This window comes from Photinus pyralis, unplaced genomic scaffold, assembly GCF_008802855.1.
Source record: "Photinus pyralis isolate 1611_PpyrPB1 unplaced genomic scaffold, Ppyr1.3 Ppyr1.4_LG7, whole genome shotgun sequence".
Taxonomy (NCBI): domain Eukaryota; kingdom Metazoa; phylum Arthropoda; class Insecta; order Coleoptera; family Lampyridae; genus Photinus; species Photinus pyralis.
This window is the reverse complement of record NW_022170738.1, coordinates 9,880,838-9,893,605: the sequence shown is the minus strand read 5'-3', so window position 1 is coordinate 9,893,605 and position 12,768 is coordinate 9,880,838. Positions and strand designations below refer to the sequence as shown.

General features: G+C 36.0%; 1 protein-coding gene across 1 annotated transcript; it reads left to right on the top strand.

The window, feature by feature from the left end:
• Positions 1 to 2,157: 2,157 nt before the first annotated feature.
• LOC116176479 (polycomb complex protein BMI-1-like) lies at positions 2,158 to 3,612 on the top strand. Its single transcript, XM_031495071.1, has 5 exons — positions 2,158 to 2,447; positions 2,539 to 2,728; positions 2,783 to 2,935; positions 2,984 to 3,140; positions 3,187 to 3,612. Exons 2-5 carry the CDS (start codon positions 2,617 to 2,619, stop codon positions 3,437 to 3,439), a joined length of 675 nt encoding a protein of 224 aa, XP_031350931.1. The 5' UTR covers positions 2,158 to 2,447; positions 2,539 to 2,616; the 3' UTR covers positions 3,440 to 3,612.
• The last annotated feature ends 9,156 nt before the right edge of the window (positions 3,613 to 12,768 follow it).

Here is a 12,768-nt window from a genome sequence, read left to right as displayed (position 1 = left end):
CTAAAGGGAGTGATTTTCTGAATTTTTGCAGTAGCATTCTTATTTAGCCGTCTTTTATATGAATATACAGGATGCTTGAGTAACTATTAGGATGATTTCGAGCACTTTTATTTCAAAAGACACATGTCCAAAATGTTTATTATATCATTTTTCGAGATGCAGTAGGGTTCCCTTCTTACTGCACCATCCAGTATATCAGTATACGGGGTGTTTCAGTAACTATGTACTCTTATTTAAAAGAAAAATTTCCAAAGGTCTGATATTCTCATTTTTGGAAGCGTGGGTATTCCGTTCTTATTTAACCACCCGGTATACCAATATACATGGTGCTTCAGTATCTATAAGCATGATTTCAGGCCCTTTTATTGAAAAAAAAATTTCAAAAAGCTGTGATTTTCTGATTTGATGAGATGCAGTAGTGTTCCGTTCTTATTTAGCTATCCTGTATATAAATATACAGGGTGCTCGGGTAATAATTAGAATGGCCCGCCAGCCAGAAGACCCGCCGGGATCTCTCCGACGACACCGCTCTCCGCATGCACTTCGGCTTCCATTTTTGTATAGGTATATTGTAAATATATTCCATAAGAAGCGTCGTTAGCGTCGCCGGCTAAAGGGAGCATTAGCTGGGGGTTCTCCATACCTCCAGACCCCTGGTAACAATCTCATGGAAGGTTTTGGGAAAAAAACATCACTTACTTACTCTCCTCCTATACCTACTGCAGATAACCCCCCCCCCCCCCCCCCAGCAAAGGAAGATCGAATGACTATTTTCGCAAAATTATATTAAAAGCAAAAAAGGACTCAATAACACTTTCCGTATAACTCCTACAATCTTCATAGTAGCAAAGGAAGGTTGAATGATGATTTCCGGACAATTACATTAAAAGCAAAGAAGGACTCAATAACCCGTAGGACCCCTATTACCCGTGGAAATGGCCCCTATTGTTTTAACAGTTTATAATTGATATTGTTTTTAAAGTAACTGTTTTATTTTTAAATATAGTGCAATAAAACGACAGGACAAGGAATATACTTTGAAGGAACGCCCATAGGACGTACAGTATGTACGTACATAAACGGTCCATGTCGTTGACATGTGCACCTACAATGGACGTCCAGTGTACACATGCCAAAGAGTAACGTACTCTTTGCACATGCTGTGTTTGTGCGTACATACTTACTAGGTTGGTACAGAAGGACTGCACATTATGTACATACAATGGACTTTGATAGTACGTCTGTGTGTTGTGTGGGGAGTAGTCGTAGGCACATAATGGGCTTTCGATGTGCCTATAAGTGCTACCTTGTCGGGCTCTTCTTATGAATAGAATAGAATAGACACAGTAATCGGTGAGTCTTCCCTTTGTTCCTATTTTTTCCCCAAATTTTCGCAATTCTATGCCCTATATGTTGCATTGCAGCCTACCCCAGCATTGAAGTCGTCTACAATAACTGTCGCACCTCCTTCTGTTGTTCAAATCCCATTTGTAACTCTTGCCAAAATGTGTCTTTGCTATTGGCAACTTCATCCTCACTTACTCAGTTTGATCCCTGCCTCGTAGCCAGAATGAAGTAGCAGGGGTGGCCGGTATTTTTCTAGGGGGGACTTAAAAAGTTTTTGATGAAGACTTCCCTTGTAACTTTTGTAAAGGAACCATCAACCATAACTTCCAGTGGGGGCAAGACCACGTTTTAGATGGGACTCGGCCCTCCCCCCCCCCCCCCCCTCTCACCACCTCCTATAGCTACGGGCCTGCGTTGATCCAAAAAGTAAGCACACTATAATACCGTACACGTTTTTACAATATAACGAATCGCGAATTTCAAGTGTGAAAGTAGAGTAAAATGTAGATTATCTAATATGGGTTTGTAGAGAACTAGAAAAATAGTAAGAAATATGTTAGAAGAAGAGTGGAGGGGAGTAAACTGGATTAAGGTTACTTGCAGAACAAAAGCGAAATCCAACGGAGGGGGAGATGAGGAGACAACGAGAAGAAAGAGATTATTGCCATGGGTTTTAAGCTATGATCAGGATCCCCCCGCCCCTCATCTTTATAAACATTAGTGGAATGTTAAAAGAAATTTGGGTCCAACGAAAATTAGATTAAACGAAAAATTGCTAAATTGAAATTTAAAAAATGTTTCTTGGGTTGGCACTACGTAACATACTGCGTTTGATTTGTGGCATGTTTTGTAAAATATTTACATAACAAATACGCTATTTACAAGATTTATATAAAAAATAAGTAGCTGCTGTGTACTTTGGAGGTGCGTCCTACCGAAATCAACGTCGTTTACGCGACCGAAATTTGAAAATCGTCCCCAAAAAGTGACGCCATACTTCCAAATTGGTAGCATAACTGTCAAAGCGTTAACATGGCTCACTGTCAAATGATATATTTACTTTAAGTAAACAATAATATTTTATTAACAATTAACGGAAGGTACGTATTATGCTCTGGCTAAGCCGAAGGGGCGAAATACGAAGCGAGTTTGGTGTAAGATTTCCTTGTTAAAGACCCATTTAATTTGTAGGTCATGGTTGCTACTTACCACCAATATGGATAAAAGTGGATGTAGAAATTAAGCAGAATGTAAGCCTTATTACTAACAATGCACCAAACACGAAGAGTACCAATTGTGGAATTAAATAACTACTTAACATGCAAGCTATGCAGAGGTTACTTTATTGATGCGACGACAATCATCGAGTGTCTCCACACGTGTAAGTACAGACTCTCGACTCGCCTCCTTCCTCTTGCTAATCTGGCACTTGCAGTTTGTCGCAGCTGTATCGTTCAGTATCTGGTGAAGAACAAGTATTGTCCCGTTTGCGATGTGCAGGTACACAAAACGAAGCCTTTACTTAACATACGACCCGATAAAACCCTGCAGGATATCGTCTACAAACTGGTACCACGTCTATTTCAAAGTATGCGCCGCCACATCTCTCCGTAGACTTATGCAATTGATCTTTCAGATGAAATGTGCAGGCGGCGCGAGTTTTACACGTCCCACCCGGACGCGCGACCCTCCGACCTGGAGCAGTGCGGCGAGGCGTCCTACCAGCACATTCTCAGTCCGGACGAGACGATCTGCCTCTCCTTAAATTATCACGACAGCAGCGGGCCTCCGAGGTAAAGCGTCGCGAGCCGTTCGCGTTTTAATCCGATCCGCTTTTAGGTATCTACGATGCCCGACGGCCGTGTCCGTGGTGCACCTGCAAAAGTTGTTAAGGTCTAAGTACGACCTTACCGATCATCACAGAGTAGATATTTTACACAATCAAGATTGCCTTAATTCTCACCTTACTCTTATCGATATAGCCTATATCTACCTGTGGAGGCGGGTAAGTAGCGGCCGTTTGTGTTCCGTGTCGCACAAGGCCACCTTAGACGCGAAAAGTAGGTTCCAATGCAATTATATGGAAAGTTAGCTTGATCTCAAGAATATTGTAAGTTGTTCACGTACAGTAAGTCAAGTTGGGGGGAGTTCCACAAGGCTATATGAAAGGTTCATTGCTGTTTGAAAAATGTATTCAATTACAATGCACTCGCATTTGAGTATTTATTAATATTTCACCAGAAATCCGGAAGTGTGAAAATGTCAAACATGTTTTTGACAATATATCGAAAAATGCCAGACACCTATTTTTAACATGAAAATGAGAAATGTTGAATATTTTCAAAATGTCGAATGTTTTGAAAATTCTGACAACTTGTGTGGGAAATTTTGTAAAATAAAGGAACATGTCTTGATATGGTGCAAATGATTTAAGTCCATATTGGAATCAGTACAAATGCGCTCCTACTCGAAAAGGTTCCTTCACGTAAATTTTATCACTAGTAAATGGAACGTACATTTCTCGTACACAAAAAAGCATACGCCTGCTTTCAGAACTTCAATTTACAAAAAGCGCATTGCCACTTGCATTCATCTTAAGATGAAGATCTAGTAGCAACCCGACGGACGGACAAAGTGGTGACAATAGCGCATTTTTTTTATTTTTGTGGAAATGCGCTAAAAAGCTAATCGGAAAGAAAGCAAAATAAATCAGACGAAGGGGGAAGTAGAGCGGATGTTAGGTAGAAGTACATTTTCAAATCAGATCAAACATTGTTTTTGAAAATATCGATTTTGTCATTGTGGCAAAAATTTCATGGGGATTTTTTTTTTATTTGAAAAACTTTTTGTAAACATATATACAGGGTGGTTAAACAGGTAAGTGAGTATTTTTTTACACAACGCTGCGGTGAAACAATTGTAATAGATGTACAGGATGTTAGCGCTATCAAAAAAGCAATAATAATCTAAAAAGATAGCGTGATTAAACGATTTTGACGTTTCTTTAATTTCGTTTTTGATAAAGAACAATATCAAAACCGTTCAATCATTTACTCCAAACGTAAATTTTTGCATAGATATCTCCTTCTAAAAAGGTATCACATTCAAATGATTCAAAAATTTTTAAAAAGATTCAAAAATGCACAAAACGACCAAGTGATTAAAAAAATCAAAAGAGATTTTTAATTTCGTTCAGTGTTATATTTTTGAAAGGAGAGTTATGCTTTTTTCGTTGTACCACAATATTTCGGTTGATTTTTGAAACATTGAAGAATTAATTTTTATAATAAACATATACAGGGTGGTTAAACAAGTCAGTTTAAGTAGTAGACTAGATGTTAGTGCTATCAAAATTGGATTTTTCAGAATAAAGATACGAATATATGGATTAAAAGAAATTTTAAAAAAATCAATAAACGTTCGTGTTTAAAAAAATTTCAAAAAAGGTTTTTCCATTTTTTTTAGTGCTATATCTTTGAAAAGAAAAGTCACAATGCTATTTTTTTAGATTAAATGTCGAATATATACTGAAGATCTTGAATGTTTTAAAATTACCGAGAAACGTTTGAGAAGTTTTGTGAATTTGTGGTACATGTCAAATGTTTAAAATGTTCAGAGGGGTTTTTTCGTTGGGCTAAATGCAATTTTCTTCCAATTTTGAAAAATAAGCTTTTTTAATAACCATACATACAGGATGGTTAAACAAGTAAGTCAGTATATTTTTTTATAGTCGCAACGCTACAGAGAAACAATCGTAAAAGTAGATGTACAGGGTGTCCCATTTTTGACACTATAAGATATCTCCTTAAATGTAATTGATGTCACAATCGAGGGTGATTTAATAAATTATCTCAAAATATTACAAATGCAATGTCAATGTTTACATTTAAATCCATTTTTAGCAAAAAGAGAATCAACACGTAGTCAGAGAAATTTATTGAAATCAAAAAAATACAACTACTGGGGCAACCATGTGAGCTCAGAAGGGCGCGTTTAGCCTTTTCTGTAACAGATAACAAACAAACGAGGGGTGGTGAATAGCGCGGCACATGAAATATTTCGAAAGCAATGGGGGTTTACAGTATAGTTGAATTCCGCAGTTCTAATTTAATAAGCGTGTACCTGAAACCATAAAACATTTTTTTCGACAGTAAAAGTTTATTTAAAGATAAAGTCTGATTAGCAAAAAAATAATGAACATGTGCGGTTTTAAGGGTTTATTCAAAACGATATGATTGTGGCGGGCTCTGTGACGTAATAAGCCCGACCAATCAGCTCCTAGAACCATTCAGATTACATAACGACTTGGCAATATTGCAGGCGATTTTCATTTGTAACTTGCGTCACCTGTCAGGCAATTGTCACTTGTTCACTTTCGCGTTAGATGCAGCACAGATCTACACATACACAGATTGCTAACCTTATGCATTTTTTTTTAAACAAATTTAGGTATACTTAAAAGCGCCCTCTATTGTGGAGCAGTATAAACATGTATCGTTTAAAACTGTAATGTGACGCTTATGGATTTATGCGTTAGATGTCGCTGAAACAAAATTAAAGCACTAAAGTTTGCACAATTCGAATTCCTTAATATTCGTATTATTACAGTGATATGATATGATGAATTCGAATTATGCACACTTTACCGCTTTACATTTTTTACAGCGACATCTAATGCATAAATCCATAAGCGTCATATTACAGTTTTAAACGGTACATGTTTGTACTGCTCCGCAATAGAGGGCACTTTTAAGTATACCTCAATTTTTTTCCCAAAAAATGCATAAGGTTAGCAATCTGTGTATGTGTAGATCTGTGGATGCAGTTAAGCATGCCTCTTAAAACGTCAGACCCTCGCACAAGGTTGCCGGCTCACTTCTACGTGATTGGTTGTAGGTTTGTGACGTATTTAAACTGAAGCGATTCAAATTCGGACTAAAAACACAGCTTTTCAATCATTTATTTTGGGTTTATTTTTATTGTACTTTGTAGATCAGAAACAAAAAATGAAGCTGGGATGCCCCCATTCTAACGTCTGACACTGAGCCAAATCGAATACTAAACCGTAATTAATACTCAATAAGATCAATTATTCTAGTTAACGTCGTTAAAATTTTGACTCGATCACGGATTGTCCTTTCAAAATCTGTGATAGGTATATATAAAAGCATGAACGTGACGTTAACCTCAAGAAAACTACTTTATGTATTACGTATTAGGAAAAATGCTGCATTATGAATGTACAGACATAAAAAAGAAGAGAAACCACTCCAAAGATATTTGGTAAGAGCCAAAACCAGCAACCCTTATGCAGGTAGACAACACGAAGTCTGTAAAAGTAATGGCGTACTGAATGAAAATATTTGCAACTAACCAAAACGCAGAACCTTCACCGATGGGATTAGATATACCATGGAAAACATCTGCACGACCTCGGGCGGCGAAACAAAGAACTATTGTAATAAGAAATCTAAAGATGGGAAAACGTTCAAGTGGTTCAAAAAATTAATTTTTATATCTTACAAGATTCAAATTTGCAGGGTGTTCTATTTAAAGGAATGAGGTTAGATCCTGACGGCAGATTATTTTACAATCAGTTTAAAAAAATTGTTGTATAAAACCTTTTGTCTTTTAACCCTAGTTTACTGGCCACTAAAACTTTCAAGTTTACGGGCGTGGGGTGGAACGAACCCCACTCTAACTGTCGCCACCTGCCCGCCGTGTTTCCATGCATAATCTCAGAAAAAAAAATTATGGACATTGAAAGTGGCTGTTCACCCCAGACCTGTAAATTAGGGTTAATAAGAAAAAGTGTTTCCCCAAGAAATTTTGGTGTAGTCGATTTTTGGTAAAAAAGGAAGGTAATACACTTTTTTTTGAGCCCCCAAAAAAAATTGTCTCAGATCGACCCGGAAAAAAAATGTTCTTATAGAATGTGGCCTGTAGAATCCATAATTTCAAACAGTTCCAAGATTGGGCTACTAGTTCAAAAGTTACAGCCCTTTGAATTTTCTTTCGAAATTGGTTTCTAGTCTATAACTTTTGATTGAGAAGTCTGATCGAAAAAGTACGAATTGATTTGGATTCTACGCACTCAAATTAATAAGAAAAAGTGTTTTCCCGAGAAATTTTGGTGTAGTCGATTTTTGGTAAAAAAGGAAGGTTCTACACTGCCTTTCTTTGAACCCCGAAATAAAAATTGTCTCAGATCGACCCGGAAAAAAAATTTTCTTATAGAATGTTGCCTGTAGAATCCATAATTTCAAACAGTTCCAAGATTGGGCTACTAGTTCAAAAGTTACAGCCCTTTGAATTTTCTTTCGAAATTGGTTTCTAGTCTATAACTTTTGATTGAGAAGTCTGATCGAAAAAGTACGAATTGTTTTGGATTCTACGCACCAAAATTAATAAGAAAAAGTGTTTTCCCGAGAAATTTTGGTGCAGTCGATTTTTGGTAAAAAAGGAAGGTTGTACACTGCCTTTTTTTGAGGCCCGAAGAAAAAATTGTATCCGATCGACCCGGAAAAGAATTTTTCTTATAGAATGTGGCCTGTAGAATCCATAATTTCAAACAGTTCCAAGATTGGGCTACTAGTTCAAAAGTTACAGCCCTTTGAATTTTTTTCGAAATTGGTTTCTAGTCTATAACTTTTGATTGAGAAGTCTGATCGAAAAAGTACGAATTGTTTTGGATTCTACGCACCAAAATTAATAAGAAAAAGTGTTTTCCCGAGAAATTTTGGTGTAGTCGATTTTTGGTAAAAAAGGAAGGTTATACACTGCCTTTTTTTGAGCCCCGAAAAAAAATTGTCTCAGATCGACCCGGAAAAAAAATTTTCTTATAGAATGTGGCCTGTAGAATCCATAATTTCAAACAGTTCCAAGATTGGGCTACTAGTTCAAAAGTTACAGCCCTTTGAATTTTCTTTCGAAATTGGTTTCTAGTCTATAACTTTTGATTGAGAAGTCTGATCGAAAAAGTACGAATTGTTTTGGATTCTACGCACCAAAATTAATAAGAAAAAGTGTTTTCCCGAGAAATTTTGGTGTAGTCGATTTTTGGTAAAAAAGGAAGGTTATACACTGCCTTTTTTTGAGCCCCGAAAAAAAAATTGTCTCAGATCGACCCGGAAAAAAATTTTCTTATAGAATGTGGCCTGTAGAATCCATAATTTCAAACAGTTCCAAGATTGGGCTACTAGTTCAAAAGTTACAGCCCTTTGAATTTTTTTCGAAATTGGTTTCTAGTCTATAACTTTTGATTGAGAAGTCTAATCGAAAAAGTACGAATTGTTTTGGATTCTACGCACCAAAATTAATAAGAAAAAGTGTTTTCCCGAGAAATTTTGGTGTAGTCGATTTTTGGTAAAAAAGGAAGGTTATACACTGCCTTTTTTTGAGGCCCAAAAAAAAATTGTCTCAGATCGACCCGGAAAAAAATTTTCTTATAGAATGTGGCCTGTAGAATCCATAATTTCAAACAGTTCCAAGATTGGGCTATTAGTTCAAACGTTACAGCCGTTTGAATTTTCTTTCGAAATTGGTTTCTAGTCTATAACTTTTGATTGAGAAGTCTGATCGAAAAAGTACGAATTGTTTTGGATTCTACGCACCAAAATTAATAAGAAAAAGCGTTTTCCCGAGAAATTTTGATGTAGTCGATTTTTGGTAAAAAAGGAAGGTTAAGTATTCAAATACTATGCGAAGTATTCGAATACTAAATATTTGTGAAAGTATTTGAGTTACAAAAACAAATACTGCTTCCATAAAACTATTTAATTACAAAGTATTTGAATACTAAAAAGTATTTACAAAATCGAATACTGCCCAGCTCTGGTGTAGTGGAAATGAAACGGAAAACTTATCGGTAACAAAAACGAACTCTGTTGCTACTTAGTTTAAATTATGTTATCAATAAAAAGCAGGATGTAAACGATGTAGAAAGCACATTTAATGTAAAGTTGTTTGTAATTATTATTTATGTTACCTTTGGCCAATGTTGAAAGCAAATTTAACATAGAAATGGGGGCTAAAAAGAAGAAACCAAATAATTCAAATATTATGTCGACATTATTATTGGAAATAATACTTTCATGGTTTAATTTATATAATTTTGATGTTTATTCTAGGTTGCTTATTACTAGTCGCGAAGAAAAACAAAAACTTATTCCAAAAAGTATTCTAACGTACAATAAGTAGGTATCTTCTTGAACTAATTTTGTTTTAGGCTCACTGTAGCAAAAATACCTTCCCGCCGGATAATACCAGTAGCGAAAAATGTTTGGAAAATATCCAGAATCCGGTAATTATAGCCGTATTATTTGTTTTTCGTATTTAGTTGGCGTTAATTATTTATTACGCACTTGAACCAAAAAAACAAGAAGGTAATCAAAGTTGTAATTAAGTAACATTTCTTAAAGTTTAAGTTTAGGGAGCTTTTCCAATGCGAAACTATTTAAAAAATGCACGCCAGCCTTTCAGCCTAAATCTGACCTTTGTAATGAATGCACTTCTATGAAAAATGCTGTCAATACCAACAGTGGTGCTAAAAACAACCAAGAAAAAATGACTGCACACAATTTAAAAGCCTCTCCGGCAAACGAAAAGTACAAAGAGGACTCGAAAGAAGCTGCCCGAGTTTTAGAAATTAGTTCTAAGCGTATTTTTTCCGTGGATCTTTAAAAAGTGATATTGCTTCCAATTATGCCGCAAAGTATATCTTATTTATTTACAAGCAGGCTAGTAGTTTTTAACTAAACATGTTATTTACGGCCCTTATAACTAAAGTAAACCAATCGTTCGGCCCAAGTAAGGTAACGATCCGTTACTTGACCAAAGGTCACATGAGTGCTGACGGGATACATGGCAATATTAAACAAAAAATTAGTAGAAAATGCACTGCGTATAATTTTCAAGAGCTGCGTGAGTTAATTTCTAACTCCAGAAAACAATTAGAAGTTTTGCAGTTAACAGAATTTCGAAGGTGGAAAAATTAAAGACGCATGGTCAGAAAAGTAAGTGATCCCCCCTACTGTCCAATGCAGTAGAAGTATCAAGTATGCTTTATAAAAGGCAAAAAAAGCCTTCAATACAAAACAAACTTCAAGAGGACTATAAAGAGCTTGATTTCCTTAAAAAAAAACATGTAGATAACGTTCCTGACGTTTTACTAATACATATGGAATTAATACCGAGAAAAACGAGAAAATATTAAGTGGACTTTTATGCCTACATTTTGGCAAACCATGCCGGCCTTAAACTCATCTCAAGATTTACTTTCAAAAAAGGATGCCAATGAAGTAAACGATGACGACAAATAGTTTCTAGGTACCATATTTTGTTCATGTTGATCTATTTAGAATTTAAGTTTTTTTGTGTGTTATATTTATAAAGTATGCTCATAGAAAAATTATTTTTGTTAGCTAGTTGGTTTAATTTAGGCCTTTTTAACATTTTGTCATGTGCAACTGCACTTACTTTGTTTTTGCACAATACTTTCTGATTTTTAAAAAGTAATACTTTTTTGAAAAAACAGTTTTTTGATCGCCTAGCGGGCCTAGCCTAAGAAAACATTCATAAAATAAATGAAATCTCAATAAAAGGTACTGTACACTAGTCGATTTGCTTTGGTAATTATTCAATGGCAAAATTTCATAAGGCATCGTAAGTTATAATAAATTTATTTAAAAGCAACAACAAGTTTTAACGACTTACTCAGTTTTTGCTTGGGACAGCCGCGCTATACCTTTACAAATATCCATGCCCGAACCCGGATTCGAATCGAGGACTCTTGCTACCGCAGTTCTTCAACTCCAGTTCGCCACAGGAGCCGGCACTGTATCACACGGACCACATCTGATTTTTACTATACAGGGTGACCATTTGAAAACGAAACAGAGCCTATTTTGGGAACCTCAAAACATTTACGAAAAAATCCTCGGACCTGTCAATTTTTGAATCAAGGGGGAACCATTTTTTTGCTAGTTTCGCCCCCCTAAGGGCAAAGCCCTAGCGGGGGTGACAAGTGCTCCCAAAATTTTAAATCGAATGGGGGGTCGAGTGATAACTTATTTTGAAGGTATTTTTATGTGGATTATAACCCTTAAGTTTTAAATCGCTACTAATTTGCCTAGCCGATACAGGGGCTAATAAATGTTAAAAACATTTTCTTATGAAAAAAATGCTTGTAAATGAATTAGTTAAATAACAAAAATTAATACAACAGTAAATACAAAAATGTTGTTCTCCTACATTCTGAACCGTACTTTTTGTTGTTTGTTTTTTTTCTTTTTAATATCTGTAGGTAGGTGGCTATGCCAATTCTGCAACGGAAATCTTGGTTATTGTTCAGAGCGTTACTATAGCAACATTTTAAAGTTTAATAGTGCGTGTCAATTGTTGTTGTCAAATAATAGTAGTGACAAATACACACCTGTCGCTATTGGGCTGATTCAAATCCCAGAATATTTGGTGAGGTGCACACACAACGTCCTGAAAAATTGAATGTTTGTGCTGGCATTTTTGGTAACCATATCGTAGGCCCCTTCTTTTTACCTGGCAATCTAACAGGAGAGAAGTACTTGAAGTTATTAGAAAATACGATTCATCCAGCATTAGTGGAGATACTAGAAAATAACAACGAGTACTTGGAAAATCGTATAGTATTTCAACAAGATGGTGCGCCACCCCACTATGCTGCAAGGGTTTCGTCAATATTTGGACCAAACGTTTCCAGGACAATGGATTGGAAGAAGAGGAGCTATTGAATGACCTCCTCGTTCCCCGGACTTAAATCTGTTAGATTTTTTTTATGGGGACATTTAAAAACTAAAATTTATGCTAGTCAGCCAACGTCGCTAGAGCACTTGCGACAAAGAATAATTGATGAATGTCGTCAAATCACCCCAGAAGTTTTGCAAAATGTACGGGAAAGGTTTGAACAAAACCTGTATTATTGTATGGAAGTCGAAGGCCTACATTTCCAACATTTACTTGATTGATTTTAGCTTTAAGCACTTAAAATAAAACTGATTTAAATCTTAAGAGTTATAATCTACATAAAAATACCTTCAAAATACGGTATCACTCGACCCCCCCTTCGATTTAAAATTTTGGGGGCACTTGTCACCCCCGCTATGGCTGTGCCCCCAGGGGGTCGAAACTAGCAAAAAATGGTTCCCCCTTGGATCAAAAATTGACGGGTCCGAGGATTTTTTCGTAAATGTTTTCAGGTCTCCAAAATAGGCTCTGTTTCGTTTTCAAATGGCCACCCTGTATGCGTTAAAAATTCAAAAAAAAATATCTCAATAACTAAGGAAGTTGATATTTGCGCAGTCTGCGCATGCGCACTTTTAATCGGTAAGATTTTTCTTGGTTGGGGTTTCGGAGCTACTGAATTAAAAAAGAACGAACTAAATACAT

Excerpts from the sequence above, each read along its gene's own strand:
- LOC116176479 (XM_031495071.1), top strand. The coding sequence starts at position 2,617 with ATGCACCAAACACGAAGAGTACCAATTGTGGAATTAAATAACTACTTA. Across the intron at positions 2,729-2,782 it reads CATCGAGTGTCTCCACACGT|TTTGTCGCAGCTGTATCGTT; the intron begins GTAAGTACAGAC and ends TGGCACTTGCAG. Across the intron at positions 2,936-2,983 it reads GGTACCACGTCTATTTCAAA|ATGAAATGTGCAGGCGGCGC; the intron begins GTATGCGCCGCC and ends TTGATCTTTCAG.